Source organism: Dreissena polymorpha, chromosome 9 (genome assembly GCF_020536995.1).
Source record: "Dreissena polymorpha isolate Duluth1 chromosome 9, UMN_Dpol_1.0, whole genome shotgun sequence".
Taxonomy (NCBI): domain Eukaryota; kingdom Metazoa; phylum Mollusca; class Bivalvia; order Myida; family Dreissenidae; genus Dreissena; species Dreissena polymorpha.
In genome coordinates, this window is record NC_068363.1 from 78,175,937 (window position 1) to 78,198,984 (window position 23,048).

At 32.5% G+C, this 23,048-nt stretch overlaps 1 protein-coding gene across 1 annotated transcript; it reads right to left on the minus strand.

Moving 5' to 3' along the window:
- Positions 1–11,938: 11,938 nt before the first annotated feature.
- Positions 11,939–13,063, minus strand: LOC127846192 (probable G-protein coupled receptor 139). Its single transcript, XM_052377366.1, has one exon. The coding sequence runs from the start codon at positions 13,061–13,063 to the stop codon at positions 11,939–11,941; it is 1,125 nt and encodes a 374-aa protein (XP_052233326.1).
- Between the last annotated feature and the right edge of the window lie 9,985 nt (positions 13,064–23,048).

Here is a 23,048-nt window from a genome sequence, read left to right on the forward strand (position 1 = left end):
AAAAACCATCAAACGATATATTCTTTGATAAAATACACAGGAATTTAATGTGGATAAATTCATATTTTTGTTCGTTTATGTATACGTTTTACATGCCCCATAGCTCTAATGAGCCATCATGAATGTAATTACCGTGGCTCTCCGTTTTATTATAGTAGATACCAGTTTCAATAATTGCCATTCCCCAATGGAACCAATCGCAATGTCAGTAGGATTGGTACCAGTGGTAAGTCACCATGTGATTAATATTTTACTTCCGTCTCATGAAGTAAACATTTTATTTACGCTGAACCCATTTGGAACATAATACGTGGCCTTCAGCGCACCATTAAGAAGAATTCTGGTGGTGTAGTTGCTTAATTTTTTCCTTTACAATATGTTCAAAAAGTTCAAAAAGTAATATTGATGCATTCAATTTTTTATCTTTTTTTGTATTTATTATTGTAGTAATATTGAACATGTGGCTCTCAACCTAAAAAGGCAAAAAACAGAAATAATAGTGCGTTACCTGTGAACACGCGAAAGGGCAAAGGATCATAAAATAAAAATAAAACATTGCAAAGTGCCGGAGATGTCGTCTATTTCTGGTGAAAATGCAAATTAAACAGCGTAAACATGCCAAATACAATTCTTCACGGAACAGTATGGTTTTTCTGCTAATGGAATGTACCAAATATATATATATATAATATATATATATATATATATATATATATATATATATATATATATATAATATATATATATATATATATATATATATATATATATATATATATATATATATATATGTCAACTATTTTAAATGAACGAACGAAAACACATGAACAACAACTTTCTTATGAACAAGTATTAAATTTATTATTTCTTCTCACTGGAGAGATCCAAATTCTACAACTACTTTACAATGTTGTACGAATGATTAATATTTATAAACAAAAATATCGTACGAGTTAAGGCGGCTCAAAACAAATCATTACCTTAAATATTGAATCGTAACTAAAAACGTTTTACAAACAAAATGTGCGTATCATCTGTAGTTCAAACAATTACAAACCTTGCTTGATATTGGTGATCATGTGCATATTAATAGTGATCCCGAATTGTGGCACATGCACATTTGTGCTGTGATGTTCTTGATTTCTTCCTCCAATTGGATAAATGCCAACGAATAAAACTTTTATGAAAGTAATATTTATGTCGAGTCCGCTCTGGTTGATCTCTATATAACAATAAAACAGTTAGGGAGTGTGCGCATGCGTTCGTGCATCCTAGCTCGTCCAGACATTAACATTGTTATATATAATTTATTTTTAAAATATCTTACTAAACATCACTAACATACGAAGACGGATTACATATAACACCAGTCTCCATACATCAGCAGTTAACAAAAAATATAGACAAAAAATATAGATCTAAACATTGTCATGTACCATGTATTTTCGAAATTGTTTACCACGAATGTCTAACATCAAACGATGACGGGTTTCAAATAATATTCATGCAATATTCATGCCTCCCTACCTAAATAGTAAACGTACACAATATAGATCAAAGGTAAAGTTGGAGGGAAAGAAGTTTTAACTGTGTCACTCATGTCTAAAATAAATTGTGCTTAGATGATACCTCACGCAACAAAATCGTTTACGTATCAATTAAATTGTCGACTCTTAGTTTTTTGTTTAATATTAAAACAATCATAGGATGGATATAGACATAATAATTAAGTCTTTAAACAAGATCACGTCTTTAACATCAGATTAAAACAGCAACAGTACATCGTGTAACACGTTCATCAAGTTTAAATAACTCTTTAAACGATCGAGTCTAGCTATTTTCAAAACGATCAGACATAGTTGTCGAATGGACAACCATAATTGTGATTTAATATGCAATCATTTCAATTTCTACCTTATGGGCAGCATTTAATATATGTCATGTTATATACTAAGGTCCAGATATATCCTCTATTATCCGGGACCTATTTCATGCAGTATTGAAACGATATACTTATTCAATGTCTAATTCAATTTTATGTAGTTTAATTTTTAACCTTCAACTTAAGCCAAAAACGCAAACGTCTATATTTTGCACACAAGGACTCCAATAACAATACAATTTCTTAAAGAGTATTCCATGATGAATGAATTAAGTAATACGAAAACGTAATTAGTTTTAGAAAGAACTTTACAAATATTACAGTTCACTGTCATTGTGGTTTACATTTTTTTTCCGGATAATGTGTCTAAATTATAAGCCGCCTACGCCGGGTATGCGGATACTTTGATAACAGATTGCACTTCGATAACAGAGAACAACAAAAGCCACGCGCGAAAGAAGAGTTCTTCAGCTATTTTGCATAAAGTTCATTTGATTTTCAGACACGAAATATTGTTTGGTCGATTTATGGTAGAGCACTTCGTATTGAGAAGAAGGAAATTCGCGGAAAAACGGTGGATTATATTTAAATAAAGATATTATTCCATCGATACTCAGCATGAATTGTATGATCATTACATATTTAAACAAAATAAAGATATTTGGAAATAATTGAAGAAGTGCTTACTATTCCAAATAAAAGATCAATATGTCCATTAATGTTACACCATGTAACACTTTAGTTTACTAACGTATTTTAGGAAATTCAAATGTTTAAAGAGTCGGATGCAAACAAAAATATTCATGGACACTGTTTTTACCGAACATTGCAATGAAAATGGCACTTCTATTGCCGATTACTCGACACTTTTTACCAGATATAACACTCTCTTTTAGTGCATCAGAAATGCAGAATTCGTTGTGGAATAAAGTAATAGTAAGCAGGCAATACATAAAAATGTATGTAACGACGTAAACTAGAAACGAATTACGGAAACATGCCCTTATCCCTTTGGAAAATAATAATAATGTTGTATAAATGTGAAAGAAAAATGTGAAAATCATTCGATGTGTCTAATGAGTAGTCTATACGCCCATATTTTATCCAGTTTTCGAGTCACCCAACCGCCGGATAGTACATGAGCTTTAACATGTTTAACAAACGTTCTTTGTAGCGAAACGGTTTACTCTAAAGCATGTGAAATTATGTACTGATGAAGGAACTTAGGCCACTTACCTATATATTATATAGCATGTCATGAACATTAATGTGCTAAAACTGCTACTTAGAGATAAAAATCAGCGGCGATTCAGGTCCGAAATACTTTTAACTCAACCAATAAATAAGTTATTTAGGGTTAGGTGAATCGCTCTTCGAGCTAACGTTATCATTTTGTAAAAGTAAGTGCTACCTGTAAGCAGAGTTCAAGATAAAGGGAGTGTTCCATTCACTTATTCATGTTATGGATACGCATAAGTATCGTCTTGATGATGCGATTCTTATGAGCACCAACGACATAACATTTTATGAAGAAAATAATTTGTTTTTGCCTTTTAAAGACCCCTTCGCTCCCGTTATTTTGAGCCCTGCTATAAGTACAATTCAACACAATCGTGTTGATCTACACGATATGTTGTATTTTCATCTTTCTGAATCTCCAGTTACCAAAAAACACAAGTTCATTATGCAGACAATTATTTCCGGTCGTCATTTGAATTATATTTCTTCAGAAATACGCATATTTATCTTATTTGAAAATTCCAATTATAATATTCATAGTATAAATTAATAGCAATGATATTTGTGAAAATGAACAACGCCATTGGTTATATTTCACGTGTGTTTGAAATTAAGTTATGCTTATGTTTTCCCAAATGTGTCGCGCTCGACTATGCACATTGATTGATACTTCAAAATGTTTGGTAAAAATAGCCATAATTTACATAAACTCATTTCAAGTAGAAGATAAAACTCGGCTATTAAAGTGCCCGATGTGTTGAAAGTCTCTGTTATCCGAAGTGCCCTTTAACGGGAATCAAAGTGTCTACAACTTCATGATTATCACCTATTAGAACATACTATATCTTCATTTATATATTATTGAATACTATCAAAATTTCAGTATTGGAAGCACAGTTATTACTCTACTTGCTGGACTATCAAACGATGTCTTGCAATATTTCTAAGTAGATTCAATTCGTTGAAATGTTTACTAATAATTCAAGTCATGCTGTTTTACGACCGAATTTTTAATTTGAAGGACACACTCCTCTGTGATTTTGTTCTTCCCAATAGATACACCATTTATCAAATCGACCATGTGCCTTCTCTAAAACATTTCTCTTTAGGATATAACTTTAAATAACCCTGCTGAACTGACCTCTCGCGCGTTCCTTTTGTTGTTCTCTGTTATCGAAGTGCCACCCGTTTTCAAAGTATCCGCATAACCAGCGCGACACCGCCGCTCACGTTTTCCGATGTAGTTAGACAGTGTTATTGCTATCTCTGAACAAAGGTCGCGAAGCAGGAAACATGTCCAGCGTGATTAACTTGAAACATGCCATCCAGTTAATAACGAAGATTTTCTAGATAATATAGAAATGTCCTTCCTAATTATTTTACATACCCTAACCTGATGAAGTTTCACAAATCGACACGTAAAATATTCGTTTTTCTACAAACTTAACCGTCGATAATCATTAATTTGATTTTAAAAGAATTATGCTGCTTTTGTCAACCGAAAGCTATCTTAGAAGTATTAATTTTAATGATTGTATGGACAAATATAGGTATATTACAGTCGTTTCCACATACTTTGTTATCTGTGCATAAACTGTTCGACAGTGTCGATTCCTACTGCGAATGGACGTTTTTATTACTGCGAACGAGCATGTCTTGTTCCGGAATGAATGTACACGTCAAATGCATAATAACTAAGCAAATTAATAAACTTAAATAGCACAATTGCCTCAAAAGAGTTAATACTTTTAGGTATGATCCGGTCCCGTTTGTGTTATTAGCCGGTAACGCACTATTTTGCATGATCTCTTTTTTTAAAGCGCATTCGTGCAGAAACTCGCGCACACGTTCGCGAAATCGTGTTAATTTGAAAAAAAAGATTATAAATAAGAACATACAGAACTGTAAATAAAGCACTCGGTTTTTGTTTAAATATGAAATCGAGAGGGTTTCTACTGAAAATGTGACACATTGGAAAATTTACTTATTTCAACTGTCCCTGAACTGTAACAACACAGTTATTGAATTATTGAATGTCTTTAGATAATTCAACGTCTGTCACGAAATTTTCCGTACACAGGCCGCTATATATCTGACCATATTTTTACTAGTAATTATTTACCCTAATATATAATTGTCGTCATACTCGATGAACTTATTAACTGGATACTCAATTAAGGGTAAACTGCTTTCTTTCTTAGCACTGTTAAGCTATTGAAAGAATTTCTAGAACCAATGACGCTTTATAATTGATGAATGCCCACGCATGATGTATCCAAGGAACGTAAATCATTCCTCGATTTAATCAAGAGTGAAATCTTAGTGAAATCAAGACAGGTCAGAGAAGGCATACAGTGCAGTTGATGATATAAGAACAAGGTATTTTTACCATGCTCTGAAAGTTTTGTATTGTTAGTTGGATGGAAATGAAACAGAGTGCAATGTGTTGGCTAGTGAACATTTTCGGTCGTATTTGATTTTCATTAATATTGAATAATACGAAGAACTCATGTGTCAATAATTATTCAACTCATTTAAACATAAATCAGACGGACCCTCACCGTTTCGGTACCTGTCTTTCTTCGTTACTGATCAACAATCATCACCACTTGTAGCCAATTCCGTTGCGTTACTATGACTTTTGTAGTTCCGTGTTTTATACCGGACATTTAATGGCATTTTAATCGTGTGATTTGCATCATAGAAACGTCTTCATTTTTAGAAAAAAAATTGTTTAACAGTAACAAAAACATTTTGCTACCATCAATTATGCTTTGTCATGTCTCTATAATATGTAACTAAATACATTTTTTGTATTAACTATATCGAGTATAAATAAAATTACTTACCCTATATATTTGTGCTGTTCGCGATTACACTCCTTATACACAGTGTGCTTAAACAGACCATATGACGCATCAAAATATATTTAGGGAAATGTAACGTCTACTTAAATGGAACCAATAACATATGTCTTATTCACAGCTTTTATACCTTAGAAATATTTATTTAAGCAAAGATGATTTTTGTATTTGATGCATAGCTATAATAGGTCGAGTGTTTGTCTTTGGAAGCATCGTATTACATATCTTACACTACATTAACCATGTGATACAGTACGATATAAGTGGTCGAGGAAAAATTTAAAAGTGTTGAGCACCATGTTTATGATTAAATAAAACAGTAGACATTAAGAGTACCTGTTCATTACACGTAATTCTTCATAATGATCAATTCAACTACCAGTTTTCAGCACCGTTATGTCTGATTTCATGCGAAGCTCTTTTATATCGCGGTCGTCATAAAGCTATTATACCACGCGACGATAGTCAATACTAATACAATTTTGGTTTTATGTTATTAAGACTCTCCACGTTATTTTTTAGTGTATTCATTAACATGTTTTACTGAAAAACAATACATTCAAGTTGAAAAAGTATGTTTTCTAATATCATGAAAGAAATTTTCTCAGCACATAAATACAAATGTTCCGATACTATGCCTATCTTTTAACCAGAGGTAAATCATCAGTTGAATGCTAAAAACAAATACACGACTAAGCCTTTATTTTTTATATTTTTTAAAAATCCTTTTCGTTCATCTTGTTGAACTCAATCGTGTGGGAATTGCGAGCGGGGCGCTCTAACACAATAACACGTGGGTATGTGAATAATACTGTAGTTTAATCGCAATTTCGGTAATAAACTTGTTTTATATTATCGATGAATCGCGAAACAAAAGTTGTATTATTTTACTAAAGTCGATTAATGAGCTGCAATGACCGACATATATATTGTTTTTCGTTTCAAAATTGTCATGTTTCCAAACTGTTGACAAGTTCTCTCCGGCCGTTCTAGGCAGCCATGACAATGAATTTGTGAACGCTTTGAAACAAAACTACGATATATAGACATATGTCAACTACACCAATCCGATTTGAATGACAAGATTTAATCATATATAATATTATTATATACACAACGCTATGACCAGTCCCTGCGCAGAAGTACATTTATTGTTAGCTTGTCTAAATTACGACTTAAATACGATAACGTTATGTCGCCATATAGTGTAAAATCGTTATTACCGTAAAATATTTGGTTGACAACTTACCATAAATAGTGCAGAGTTTAGTAATCACCAGAGTGTTGAGCAGTTACTTCTTTTTGAGTTAATTTAATTTTCAAAAATAGTGTCTTTATTACTAGCAGTATTGATGGCGATATGTGTAACAGTATAGTTATGTATAATAATATATTGGTAAAAAGTACAACGGAGAGAAGACATATGTAAATGAATTTGAAGTAACGTTGACAATATGGGTAACTGGTAAAATGCTCAAAATATTAATATTGAGTACGACTTAAGAAGTAAAGATCATTATAATATGTGTGACTTAATAGTACATATGGACTACATTAACCTGTTTAAATCATCTTAAAACAAGCGCGTTATTACAAAGCTCAATAATGGAAATGTACCTCGTGTGTTTCATTTTCAAACCCATATCCTAATAATCAACAAGGTGTCATTATTGTTGTATGACTATGTTCATAAACATTGCATGATAAAATTGAACGTGATAGGTACCGTAACGTGTGCATTTTTGGATCTATATTGAGAAATTGGTAATAGATCTCTTTAACGTCGGATTAATATTGACATAATAAATTGACATAAAATATATTGTCTAATTTGCCAAATGTGAATATGCATGTGTTGCAAATGAATAGACATTACAACGTTGTTTGTACCAAATGAAAAGTAGAATTCTGAATTTCGGACTTTTAACTAGCGATGTTAAATATGTTAATACACACTCTTTAAGATTTTTTGTCAACTCCCTGAATGATGAATGTTTGTATTTGTAAAGAATAAATATAGAAATATATGCTATTCTGTGTCACTTGGAACACAATGGGCCTTTGATACCCTTGAGGAGCCTGTGTGAAAAAGTATGGTTTCATATGAGTAATGTTAAACATATACATATATATTTTCCGATTTAGAGAAGCTTCTTTGCAAACATTTTTTGAGTGCTGATATGGCGTTAAGTACACACTCTTTGAACAACAACATGTTTATTTAGAGAACAAACGAACATATTCCAATTAAATAATTCAATGTAATTATTTTTTGTTATAAACCTCTGAAAATAATTTATTGGAACACATTCTGAACGTGTCTGATACTAAAATACGATTGAAATCTCTGTTAATTTAAATTAATGTTATTGAAACGACGTAATACAACACAAGTTTAGCCTTTGTCACGTAGTAAAGTAGGCCATGATGATACACATTATAGACGTAGTGTTAAGATCTTGAAACGTATGTGCGTGCACAAATTAATTTTATAGCTATTTCATTTTAAGTTTTTCAATAGTCTTTAAGTTTGAAATTTATTAAATGTAACCTTGCTCGCTCGAAACTATTTGATCTTTGCCAATATATGAATTACACGATGGGGTTGAACAGCATTATAAATACTATAGGTAACATGAAGCAGTCTTAGTATTTTTTTCTAGTGAGATACATCGATCTTCATTCTCGTTTGTATTGTGTATATGAATAGTGTTTTATGAAATCGTATGTATGTCACCCTTATAAATAACTGTGCGGCACATATTTATTGATTATTATACGACAACCACTATCGTCTCACTTTGTTATATAATAAGAAAATAATAATTTTAATATATCGATCCTCATCGGCACCAAAGTACGCATGCAAACTTCGTTGTAGTATGGATATGGAGTAAATCTATAAACATCCTTCAAGTAAAAAAACGATATTTAATGTACACTGGTTTACGAATGCCCTGATAAATTCACCAGCTTGTTCTCATTAAAAAGGCCTTTCTAATGAGCTTTGCCAAAACCGTGATTACGAGGACAGAGCTACAACTATCTTGTTTAGAAAATTACTACTCCATCGATAGCAATTAGATACAGCACCTGTTATTAGTAGTCTAGCTGTAAAGTTCTTCACTCACATGGTTTCCGCTGTTAATGTTTTTTAGATAGTAAAGTCAAACTTGACGATAAAAGCGTTTATTGATTCCATACAAAACAGATTATTCCGTGTATACACCAGTGGCACATGTGTATGAGGCGTTCTATTAGCATGATAATCTCTTTTCGTTCCTTGCAGGAAGAACGCTATGTACGGATTCGTTTTTTTCCACGAACATTCATAGAGCCTCTGCATCATTTCATCCAAAATCATCGAACGTATCACGTGATCGTTTAAAGATCACGAACAAACATCCACGTTTTCATTTGTATCACATGTTAAAACTCACTTGATGTCTGAACGCGAGCAATAAATGGCTAATATTACTAGTTTATTTCAAGATGATTGACAAACGTGACAGCGTTCATTTATATCATTATATAACTACTAGAACTACTGGATTTTGCTGGCGTTTCTAAATCATCGCAACAGCATGATAAAAGAAACTTCATATATTTATATATTAATATATAAACATTTGCTCAAAACATTCAAGGGCAGTCCGTTAACTTCAGACCCTAATACAGTTAAATTTAACAGCGATGATTATATTTTTAAACGTGTGCTAAATATTGAGGCAAAATATTTTCTTGACAATTAAAAAGTCACATAAATAACATTATTACAAATTAACGGCTATGAGCTTAAGCAGCCGTTAAAAAAGTTCAACCACCATCCCATGCCATACAAGAATCACAATGATTTTCGTAATATATTTGTTTATTTCGCGAACCATCTCTCTATCTCTGGATGGATAAGTCCGATATGAGACTAGTTATTGACCTCGTTCAAAACATGGCATTCACTTATATATTTCTGGCCGATACAAAAAGATAAATCAGACAAAACCTAATCTTAAAAGACATTAGCTAATGTTGCATTGATGTCGCTCATAACGTGGCATATTCCCGAAAGTTGCGGCTATCGTCTGTTGGATTGATGTTCTGGTAGATAAAAACGATAACTCAGAGATTATTTAATGTTATTAAGAAAAAATGCTAATGCTGAAGTTCTGGTGTGTTACAAATTCGTATAAAAAGATATCATCTAGACATTCATATTATTGTTATAATACACAAATGATAGACGAAATAAATATGTAAATTGTATACATTTATAAAAAATAAGATGACCTATATCGTGTCTACATAGTTTTGTTCTGTTGAAATATGTAATCAATTCGCACCGTACGTGACATGAAACTGTGTATCAACGATGAGGCAATTTAAAGTCGTTTCATAATTTGTTTCGACTCTGTTTCAATTTTCCGTTGGGACTGTTTCTTACTATTTTTCCGATTAAATTTGTTATCGCAGTTCGCCTTAAGGTATATCGTAATTATTTTATGAAGGCAGTTTAATATTCTCCATAAAATGAAGTTATCGTTTTCTTAAGTGATTAACTAAACCCACCGACAGAGCTGGTATGATAATACTTAAGCTGATTGTCTTTCCGTTACTAACAAACACATTTAAGCATTCGACATATCACAGTAAATTGTCAAAGTTCAAAATAAAGGGTACGTAAATATCATGAATTTGCCTTAAATTGCTTTTCTTGTTTGTCGACGTATCGGTAACTACTCTTGACCTGTCTGCCTTGTATTTCCGGAAAAGTATTTTCGGCAATAACTGTGTAATGCATCCCTATATATGCGCTTTTTAACATAAACATAGTTGCGAATCATCGTATAGTAACAACGCTGCTGCTTACATACTACTTTATAGTTTTTATTACACGTATATGCAACCTGATGTTACAATCTAAACTCATGTGATCTATCCTCAGTTTGTATTATGCGTAACATTTAAAGGATAATTACGAGAATATCAACGCAAAAGCATAAACCACCGATTATGGCAATCCATATTACTTGAACATACGAAACGCATTTTCAAAATATAGTTTGTTTGATCAATTACTCGGCAATCTTCCTGTGTTGCTATTAATTTATCGTTTTGCAAAATGATTATCAATCGAAGCGTGTTTAAGGCGGTTGAACACAGCTTTGTGTATACAATATAAAACACGTTTGTTTTTTTAACAAAGCGTTTATATTCATTAAATGTATTGCTCATGCAAATAAAATATCAGTTCGTTAGAAATAAAGAATATAAACAATATTTCTGTTCAAAGTGCTGTAACACACAAATACTCTTTCAAAAGTAAACATGACATCAACCATATACTTTATTTGGTTTTATGATTGAAAAATTGTCAATATATATATATATATATATATATATATATATATATATATACACATATATATATATAATATATATATATATATATATATATATATATATATATATATATATATATATATATATATATATATTTATATATTTATATATATAATATGCGTTTTTATTCACACGAAAGTGTTAACAATTATGACAGTCGTCCGTACTGTAGAAGTGTAATTCATCCAAGTATTATACAGTTTATAAAAACAAGAATAATTTTATGTTCGGTTTGATTTAACTTGTGTACAGTGTCAATCGTTAGTTGTTTTATGTATTACAAATGCGTCGGTTATAATATCGGTATTAGTTCTCGTATTTCATTAAAACATGTGCATGTAATACACGTATTTAATTTGTTTGTTATATTTTGAAGGCGTTCGATGCACAAGGTTTATATTTTAGAATAAGTTTAGCAACTTGGCACGATACATATTCATATAAATAATACCTTATTACAATATGAGCAACGCAAAAAGCGTCAAAACAATAACATGGATAAGAAACAAATACAATGAAACATACCAAGACGAAAATCTATGTTTAAAGTTGCGGCCTACAGTTGCACGCCTTTATCAAAGAAATGTTCACAGTTTACGTAATCGGTTCTTGATGAGTTAATTTTCACAAGCGGCATACTGCCATTGAACGATCGTTGTGACATATTCCTGCGCAGCCGGAGCCCCAGCGGGTTGCGACAGCACGAGCAAGCTAGGGCACGAAACTGTCCTCGGAATTTTTTGCCCGTAGCGCAGTACAGAAAGAAATTGATGCTGTGATTCGTGTACATGAGCATTTCCGCGACGGTCATAAGTAGCCTCTGCCGAATTAAACCTTTGAGCGTCTCTGTGTTGTCGACCAATGAGTTTCGAATAATCAAGATATTCATGGGCAAAACAGTAATGAGAAATGTAAACGAGACTGCGAGCAACATGCAGGTTATACGTCTGCTCATTTCGCCATGCTCGTGGGTCTGAGTTTTCACTGCGTGTGGTCTTAATAATGAACATTGCTGACGTAAAACGAGTCTTGCGTTCTTAGCGTTAATCACATTCTTAATAATTACAATATTTAGCACGAATATTATCACAAACGGTATAAATGAGTAAACGGCTGCGTCCACCCATGGCCATATGATTTCCACTAAATATGTGTAGCCCTCTATCGCTTTGCACTCTGTAGTCACCGTTGTATTTTTTACCGTATAATGAAGATCCATTGACCACAAAAAATGCAGATTTAATAAGACAAATATAAATATAACGCTCGTAATTCCAAGCTTGGCGTACTTCGAGTTACAAACACTGGGCGCTTTCAATGGCAAAGCGATCACTATAGTTCTTTCAACGGTGACGATGACGATGAGCCAAACTGACACATCGCTGCAAAAGAACCCAATAAATTTAACCACCTTGCACATCACACTGTTTAAATCCTCGATGTTTATTCCCAGTTGAACTAACCACACTCTTAGCAGGCCAACATAAATGACCAGTATATCCATAATGGCCAGTACGCTGAGATATGTGTAGGTAGACGCCTTACGTGTGTTCTTCAACAGGATGTAAAAGGAAATGAGGTTTCCTATGGTCCCGATCGCCAAGAGGAGAGGGGCACCGAACACTATGATTTGTTTCTGGATAACAAACTCATCAAACATCAAAAGATCCTTTTCTAACATGGCTTAAGCGTCGTGTGCTTCGGCGCAAAAATACAAACAAAGCTATCCGTATATTTTATGAAATTACTGCACTAAATACGCGATACAATATTGTACAACCGCTGTACAAAGGGAATTTATATTCAACTTTAGAGCCGATATCTCGGATTTCGCCTTCAGTTAAGTTGTGTCTAATTTTGATGTTAAATTGTTTAAATCAAAATTATTGTCGTCAATATGTATTAAAATAGTTGTTTAAAAGTATCACATTCATACAACCTTTTAAAAAATGTTAATACAAACACTTATGCAAACGTTACAAGAAAACAAATTCCTTATCATTGGACTACTTTTTAGTTGATTTCGGAAAATCCATGGACTGAAAAAAAGCGATTATATTATATAATATTATATTAATTATATTATGTTAATTATATTATAGTAATTGTATTATAATAATTATATTATGATAATTATATTATATTATATTATATTAATTATAGTATAATAATTATATTTATATTATATTATATCATATAACTTTTTAATATATTATATTACATGATAAATCACCAGTACTCACATTGTTAATTTGTCAGCTTTTCTTGTTTTATTTATTTACGATTTATCCATACAGCCATCGCATGTGATGTTATCCGTAACAACAGGCATTTGAAACGCTATAGAGATGTGTCCTTAAACGAAGCGAGTTGGCGCTCATGTGTAACCTAGACAAGAATTGGTTATCGATGCCTGTCAAAAGGCGCTCATCTCTTCACCAGTCAGTGGATAGCTATGTTATTCCGATGTTTGGAGAAAATGGAAAACCGAAAAAGACTAAGTTGAATAAAATCGCCAGCTTACTTGACGGTCCAGAGTCCATAATACAGAAGATTCAGCTCATCACATGCAAGTAAAGTGTGTATAAATCACTTGCGCTATATATCAATAGTTACTCACGTTTGCTTGAAAACACCCCTGTGTCCATCCTCCACAAAGTATATTGTCCAAAACAGTATGTGTGCCCTTATTCGCAAAAGACGTCAGTTTTTTTGTAAGCGACAATAATTATTGCAATATGTCTTTTAACTGTGAAAGAATATACACGAGAAAAAATTGCTGTTTAAAAGAGACTATTATGGGATGAAAAAAAGGATTTATTGTGCTGCAGTTTAAGCATTCTTCATTTCTCAGCCGTGCTCTCCCAGAAGACCGTCATCAATTACGTTTATTAAGGTCAATTGATTTAAAAAAGCAAAAAGGTTCACTCAATTTCGTTGTGTTGCTGTTTACCATATGTTTGGAAAATAATCCAAAATGTGCAGTACTGGTTAACAAAACCAAAACGCTAATGTGAAAGCAAACTTAATGTAGACATACACATTTTCTATCGTGTGATAAACATTATTTTGAAATGTAAGTATATTTCACACTTTGCGGCTCATGCACTAGCTCCAATAATTCGGTACTTGTTTATTTGCTAAAAGAGACGCAAGTATTAAACAAAAATTGTATGCTGCATAATTCTTTCGTGGGCTCGGAAGCGTTTCTGGTCACTGGTTCACGATGCAAAGTCGATTAAGGTAGAACTATCTAAAGGGTACGTTATGAAATATACTTGGCAACAAATGTTATTAAAGAGTTTGAAATATCAACTAATTATGCTACTTCTACTACTTCAACTTCTACTAATAAAGAAACGATGAACGATTGCAGATTATGATTGTTTGTTTGGACTTTTGTAACGACTTTACGCATCTTGATTTTTCTACTCCAGATGTTATGTTATTAATATTTCATTTTCAGAATAATATGAAACGTGTTTTAAAAAAATAACTTAGGTTTTTCTTATTGTAGTGGTTCAACTTGTTAAACCGAATTTCATGTAAGGTTCATCAAGGTATAAAACTGACGCGTTCAATATGGGTTTTAAAATAGTGTTAATCGAGGATGGATGAACTTTCAATCATACTCGGAATAGGTTGAAATTAAAAGGCAAGAAATGCGACTGATCACGTACACACAAGTCTTCGTAATTGGTTTTTATAATAATGTTACATCGCAAATAACAATTAAGATAAGCTTTTTATAGAAACGTTCTTTCTCTTGTGGTATTATCGGTGACCTTATTGTGTTCTTTTTTCCCAACGAATGTGGTTGAAAGTATTTTATCAGCTTTGATGTAGGATTAACGTGTTTGCTATTAGTAATACTACACGTGGACACATGTTCAAATAATGAGGGAATATCGCTTTAATAATGTTGCTGATATATTTGAATTATTGGAAATAAATACAAAGAGTATGGCTAACGACTGTTTTATATTAGTCTGTAAAACGTTTTCAAAACGCAATGCTCATTGCTTTGATTTCCAATAATTCAATTCTATCAACAACATTATTACAGAGATATACTTAAGTCCCCTTCCCCTTGTTTATTTTAAAAAAATAATATAAGACACCTTAATATATAAAGTTCATGCCCTAATTAATTGTTTGATGAACATTATATACATATTAAACATTTTTTAGCATAGGACTCAAAGCTGTGGGTAAAATCCTATATAAACCTGTTCGAACCGTCCACACTAATTTTGTGAAATATACATTGAATGTTTTAACATCAACTGCACTTACTATATGATGAGTCTTAGCGAGTATTTCTTCTTGTAAAAACGTGTTGTTATTTCTAACAAAACCTCTTAACCGTTGGATATAATTATGCATTATGCTTCTTATTATTAACAACATACACGTGTCTGTTATTTGAAATATCAATTATTCATGAATGTTTATGCGGTTTTAATTTGTATTTTGTTAAACAAAAAGTGCGTTGGTTCAAATAAGGCCTCACTACATGTTTTCGTAATAGTCTTTGGAAAACAATACATATATTCATGGTAAAATCAAGGAAATCAAGCACGTGTAAATCGATTACAAATTAACTGAATTCTAAAATACAAAATTGATGTAACTTCATGTAAAATATTGTAAAATAAATAACAATTATTTTCTAAAATAAATGTTCAACTGCTGATTATGTCTACGGCAATATTTATATGCGTGAATATAAGGCACTTGTTTTTTCCACAGCCGCAATTTGTGCGAAGATGTCAATGACAATGTTGTTTATGACCGGTATGGTATTGTGCGATACAGAGCTGTCGTGGTGCATATGCTTGAAATGCAAATCAAATGAAAACAATTATTTGATTTAGATTGCTTCTGATTCGTACCTTTGCTTCCTCTTCGTCATGTCAGAGGAGCGTGCGGTCTGGCCTTCGTGGCTGCTTTATTAGACCAATAGCTTGTATATAGCTTAGACCAATACATTTAGTCGCCATGATGTTGTTCGTTTTCAAAAAGATATTTTCACCCAAAAATACATGCGAAAATCAAAATATGAATGTTGTTCACTCGACATATATCTACACAATCTTCCACACGTTGGACAGAATTATAAAACATTCAAACATATGAAATGAGTGTGTATAAAACAATACACCGCGATGTGTTTACACCCGATAGAAGCAAAGTTGAGTGCAGGACTGAATAAATAAAGAATCCCTTAGATTTTAAGAACACATCTTTTGATCGACTCTAAATATCATTAGTTAACATTTAGTTTTATAGACGTGTTCTTTAAAATATATAAAATAATTGAAAATACTTTTTCGTGATTCTATGATTAGATAAACTGAATATCAAGTCAGTCAGCATCATCATTAAAGACATACGATATATTTCATTTAATTTAACTTGGCAATTTTCCCTGATTTTTAAGAGACCTCTATAGCAATTATTCATGCTATTGATCGCAGTTTAATCAATATGGCTTTTTAATAGAAGTTCACATCGTTAAGTGTTACAATAACACATCAATCTTCTCGCGTCGTAACGTTATTTTATGTATAAGCCTTAGAAAGTCATTGTCATGCATTACCAGGAAAAACTACTTATGTTGTTTATTAAAAGTAAACACGCACACCTTTGTGCATGGGAGAATATACAACTAAACTAAAATTGTATTTTGCTACCTACATTTCTATACGAGATTAGAATCTTCTAGTCGACACAAAGATCGTTTACAAGTATTATGAGAGATGTCATCCCATATATATTTTCTTAGTATCCGGCCAATGTACTGTCTCTCTGATCATATAAGTATGATTTCATTTGCATATGATTATATCAATGCCTTGCCTCCATACATCTAAGTTAATCATTAAAACAAAGATAACAAGCTACACACACATATATCGTATCATCTATTAAATAAAATATGTAAATGTAATCGAACACTATATAATAAAAGAAACATGATGTTCTGATAATGTATTATACAACGATAATTCAAAATTATGTTGGATCATGGTGAACAAGTACTTGTGTGATAAAAATGTTAAGTAATAGAGTACCATTACATTTATATGACTCTGCGTACTTGATTTGTTTTGCAAAAAGGTTTAAATAGTACTAAACAGACTATAATGTATTACATTACAAAAACAAATGCATCATCAATTTCGTATTTCACTAATGTAATGTATAAAAAATAGTGTTATAAAATAATAGTTAAAGCATGTTTTTAAATGTTAACTGCAGACTCAAATAGATCGATTCTAACATGGCTGGAGTTTATGTACGAACAATGTCGACTTAACAACCGTGTCGATGCTCATTCTTTCCTCCAAATATGTTCAGAACATGTTGAAAATTTGCTACAGAATAAACGAAATCCGATAATTAAATTCATAGATTGAATGCAGTTGGGAATCAAATTAGGTCAATGTGGTGTGTGACAAAAACTTAAACAGTAAAAGCCTATGTAAAAAGTGCCGCTTTCAACATTGGGACTTGTTGTCATAATATTTAACAGCTTATGTAAAAACAAACGCTAAACATGCACTATGAATTCTACATCTCCAGACCTGGAATGAAACAACACAATTTGCCCCGAGAAGCTATTCTCTGATTATTACAGTATTAACGCGTAGACAAACTGTAAATGGCATGCTGTCGGAGATACTTATATTTTTACCGAACCGCACAAACATGTGGAACGTAACGTGACAAACAATTTGCGCACGACACTTTTGTATTCAATATCAAACGCGCGTCAAATGCGAATTTCATATAAATTCTAATAATCGCTTACCATTCAACTTAAAAAGAATTTTCGGAAAACACGTTTTCTAGTTTTTTACCAATGTGACAGCTTTACAAATAAATATATCCTATGTAACGTGCATATGTAACGTTCAAACGTAATGGTACTTAATGTCAGTACATTTATATGAGAATTTAGAAAGCGGAAGCAAAATGAGCTATACAAATATTGCACATACAATTATTTTCTTGCAATGGTAAACTGAAGTTATAAGATTGGTTTTAAGTATACATGTATACAAGATGGCTGGTGTAGGCTATGTGACCTTATCAGAATCGCGTTAAATATTGGAAATACATTCTATCACTTGAACGTCAATAATAGTATGAATCTAGACTAATCATCACCAGCTTGTGAGGTAATTATCTTAAGAAATACATAACATCCCTTGTTAGTATTTATTATATATAAATTCATGCTACAAATCATTTTTAAAACATATATATTTTTATCTTAATTACACTTAGTTTGAGTTTATCGCTTTGCATATTACGGAAATCTCGAGTCTGTTTCCTTGGAAGAACCAATACATACCAGATGTATAAGGAGCATGTAACCTTATTGATGAAAAAACCAGGAAGCTATTGATTGATAGACGGAAATCTGATCCGCTAAGACATCCTGTTGTTCATATTGTTCACTATACAATCACCACAGTAGAACTGAAACACGCACTCTTCATAACAATGTTAAGTTTAATCATGGCATAAGAAGTAAGTCGCAAGCTTAATTTTAGCGCGAATTTGTATTTAAATTATCGCTATATTCCTGAAGACGTGGAAGGAGAAGGTGACCCATGGTCCCATCTTGTCATCCCGCGTATTATAACAATGGCATCCTCGCGTTTTGTATGAATTACCTCAACATTAGCGTCAACAGCAATTCCTACCAAGTTATGCTACACATAATCCTCAGCCGATTGAAAAGTAAGACCAAGATACGTGCTTCGGAAGAGCAGGCTGAATTCGGAGCTTGGCTGTGCACAACGTAACATATCAAATGCAAAGAAATAATTTGGTTGCACCTTTTTATCAACGCGGGTTATTTCACAACTTCATCGACTAAAAGAATGATTTCCTTTCACAGATTGTTTAAAGATATATGTTTGGACACAACTGTATACATTTTATTAGATTGTATTTTTGATTTTGCACATAATTAGTGTTTCTTATAAAGAAAAGTAAATACATTATGGTTTGGTATTCACAATCCTACTATAAAAGTGGTACAAATGTAAGTCCAAAACTTCATCAGTCATGCACATACATTTGATGTAAATAAAAATAAACTATGCATTCAGTTTACAGAGTATCGATATTGCTATCTACTAGAAATAGAGAACACAATATGTATCGATTTAAATTTTACATATATGCATTTCTCGGTATTTGAATCCACACATACTTGTCATATTGTGTTATGCATAAAGATTTGCACAAAATGTGTTATAATTGCGTTATTCTTCGATCTTGAAATAAACCCACGTATATCAAGATAATAAAATATTAGTATTTAGTACTAATTATTCAGAAAATCTGTTTCATTATGACACGTCAATTAAATTAACGAGTGAAACAGTGCACACTTTTACAAAACACTTTTACACTTATTACTAAGTAAGTTTAAATGTGAAGTTTGTGCTAATAATGAGAATGTCAATAAAATGAGTTCGTCCTTCCTCACTTTTTTCTAATTCCAGCGCTTATGATAAATAATGACAACTGGCTTTATATATCGAGGTCTTAATATAAAGTATACACAATTGTGTAATGTAGCGTGTTGAACATTAAACAAGAACCTGTATGATACTTAAACTTTCGACGATATTAATTATATAAAAAAACATTATATAAAATGAACAATTTGTGCGAAATCAAACATCTTTCATGGCATAACGTAGTTTTAAACTTACATAATTCTTATATTCGTTAAAGCACGCCTCATGGTTACACGCCTTTACAGATGGGAAACCAAATATCCGATATATATATGCATAATGTTATTAAGTATTCAGCGGGGATAACTATCGCTTTAATATTATTATTTCAATGTATGTATTATATGTATTGCGTCATCTCATATTTGATATCCTTATATTTCGACACAAACGACTTTCAGACAACAAATCAATAAATTAAGCTGATCGTTTTCGTTAATATAAAGTTAAATACTGTATTTTTGTTGACGACAACATACGCAAACAATGTCTGTTTATTCACATGCTTATTGTTGATTGGTTGAATTGCACTGAATCAAAGACACCCTATGAACGGAGAAACCAAAATATTCAAGTATTTACACACTTATCGCATACTCATTCTAGACTCTTATAGTTGAATAAGATTACGTTTCCCGGTGCAATAATTTGTATGACTGATGCAACTTTGTATGACTGACGCAAACAGGATATTACTGTCAGGCCCCTATGTCAATATCGTTGATCATTGAATGCCTAGCTTTGATATTTCAATTTGTTGACTTAAGCCTACTTAAGCATTGAATGTTCAAGTATGACGTGTCTCTAATTGCGAGAGATCTTTTATAATTTAACAAATAATAATAATTTTTTAATTCTATAATCATGGCCAATATATCACCAAGAATAATTATTAAATTTCCAAACTTCGTTTATGTTATTATTATTTTTAACAATCAACTATTTTCTTTATAGAACCCTTATAATTTCAGAAAGCAGCTCAGTACCACATTCATTAACCGAGATTTGATTCATTCATAGGGTTCGAGTTATTCGGATAACAAAGAGTAAATGTTCTTTACCTTTTGTCTATGTCATACACGTTTAGTTACCGTAGTCTACTTATCAAATTGACCCCCGATCTTTTGGCGACATCCACTTTTCTACGCGAATTTATTAAAAAGAGCAAGGGCTGATGAATAATTACAAGAAACGCAAGCTTTGTTTGTTACATATGTATTATCATGTTTTAATGTGAAATCTTACGTAAACACATTTTATATTCTATATTTGAACAATAAAAAAACATATGAGAACAACAATACACAAATATAAATGGAATTAAATGGCCAAATGGCGGAATATAATTTACACCATACTAGCACTAGAGTAAATAAACCTCAGCTATAGACTATCACTATAACTGAGCCATGTCGAGGAGGCGAACGGAAGTACTGCCCTAAAGATAGCCCCAACCCCAGTTGCACTATTGATTTAGCTTCTCGTGTATGCAATAATCGCCAATAGACAATCCACACCATTCTAAGCTATTTCGCAAATGTATGCAATTCCTATTTCAACGAACACGTTGCTGGTTCGGAAATAGATATAATACAAGCGCAAAACTAATGCCACCGAAACCGGCAAAATAAATTCTGGGTACGCCGTAACGTGCAACATTTCATACATCCGCAATCGCTAAGGCCACCGCAACCGGTCAAGTGCAACATAACATACATATGCAATCGCTAAGGCCACCGCAACAAGCCAAATAAATCCTCGGAACGCCGTATCGTAGGTTTTCAAGCCAAATAGAGCTATTCCAGGTACGCCTAAGCAAGCCGTGCCATCGTGCGAGTACTAGAACACTCATACTATGCCGAAAATAATTTTGAAAGCATTCCTGCCATCCTCACACATACGAGCACTACGTGATAGGTTCCAACAAAATGCTATGTTTACCTCCCCCGGACGTACGTACATCATTGTATAGTTACCTTTTTATACTTTTAATGATTCCGATCAGCTCCAAGACATAGAATTTCCACCACAAAAATAAAGTTATTTATTTTCCCCCAAATTCTATGACATGTTTAAAACTAATTTTAATGAACACTCGCGCAGTGAATCTAATAAATATTTCGAGTCTGACGTCTAATATGTGAACGCCATCATTTCTGAAAAAAACTAGTGTTTTTCCATATTATTATGCTCGCCGGAAATGCCCTTTTAATATATTTGTAAATTTTAATTCGCTGATTCTGAGAAAACGATAATAAATTGCAACGTAGAGATATTCTTTACCAATACAGATTCAAGCTTCTCATGAGCGACCATAGGCAAAATCGAACATAACATAACAATCGATATATGGGGCTCTTTTATCCACGACAGGCCTTTTTCTTTGACCGCCCTGAAGTATTTCGCTTCTAAAAACAATTCGTAGCCAACAAAATAACATGGTTATAAAGAGCTGGCCATAATACAGCTAGCCCATACAACTCCCTGAATTTATTAAATAACATATCACCGTATGTGCTAATTGCGTGTTTTTAAGAAATGCCTGCGAGTACCAATTATTTAGCTCTATATTGAATGCATTCAATAGATAAGCCGGCATTGGGTTTGCTGCCGTGTTCGCAAACGGGTCCATTCTCCTAAAACGCTCTAACCACGCGACCATTGCATTATTGTTTAAAACGCCATTTGCAGGAATGATGAATAATAATGTCATTACAAGCAAAAACACACGCTGTCTTACACATGCACATTTCGTTAAATCATGTTCAGATTATGTTATCCCATATTGACGATTTAATTCGTAAAAACATCCCGTTTGCTTTATGACCACATTTTCAATACTCGTACAACCCGCCCCATGTTAACTTTACTATCGACCGTTTGTGTTCACATAGTTTAGATTTCAGCTTTAAATCTCTACCGATACACGTTGTATCGTCTGCTATGATATATTTTATATCATATAAAATGCCCGTTAAGGTTTAATTCTTATGCGCAGCAATCGTTATTTGTACATGTAATTGACTTGCACGTGTATAGTATGTCGTGTTTTTCCAGTTGCAATGCATTAATCACACACGTAGCCACGTTTATTTCGTGCAGATATCGAATATTTTAAAA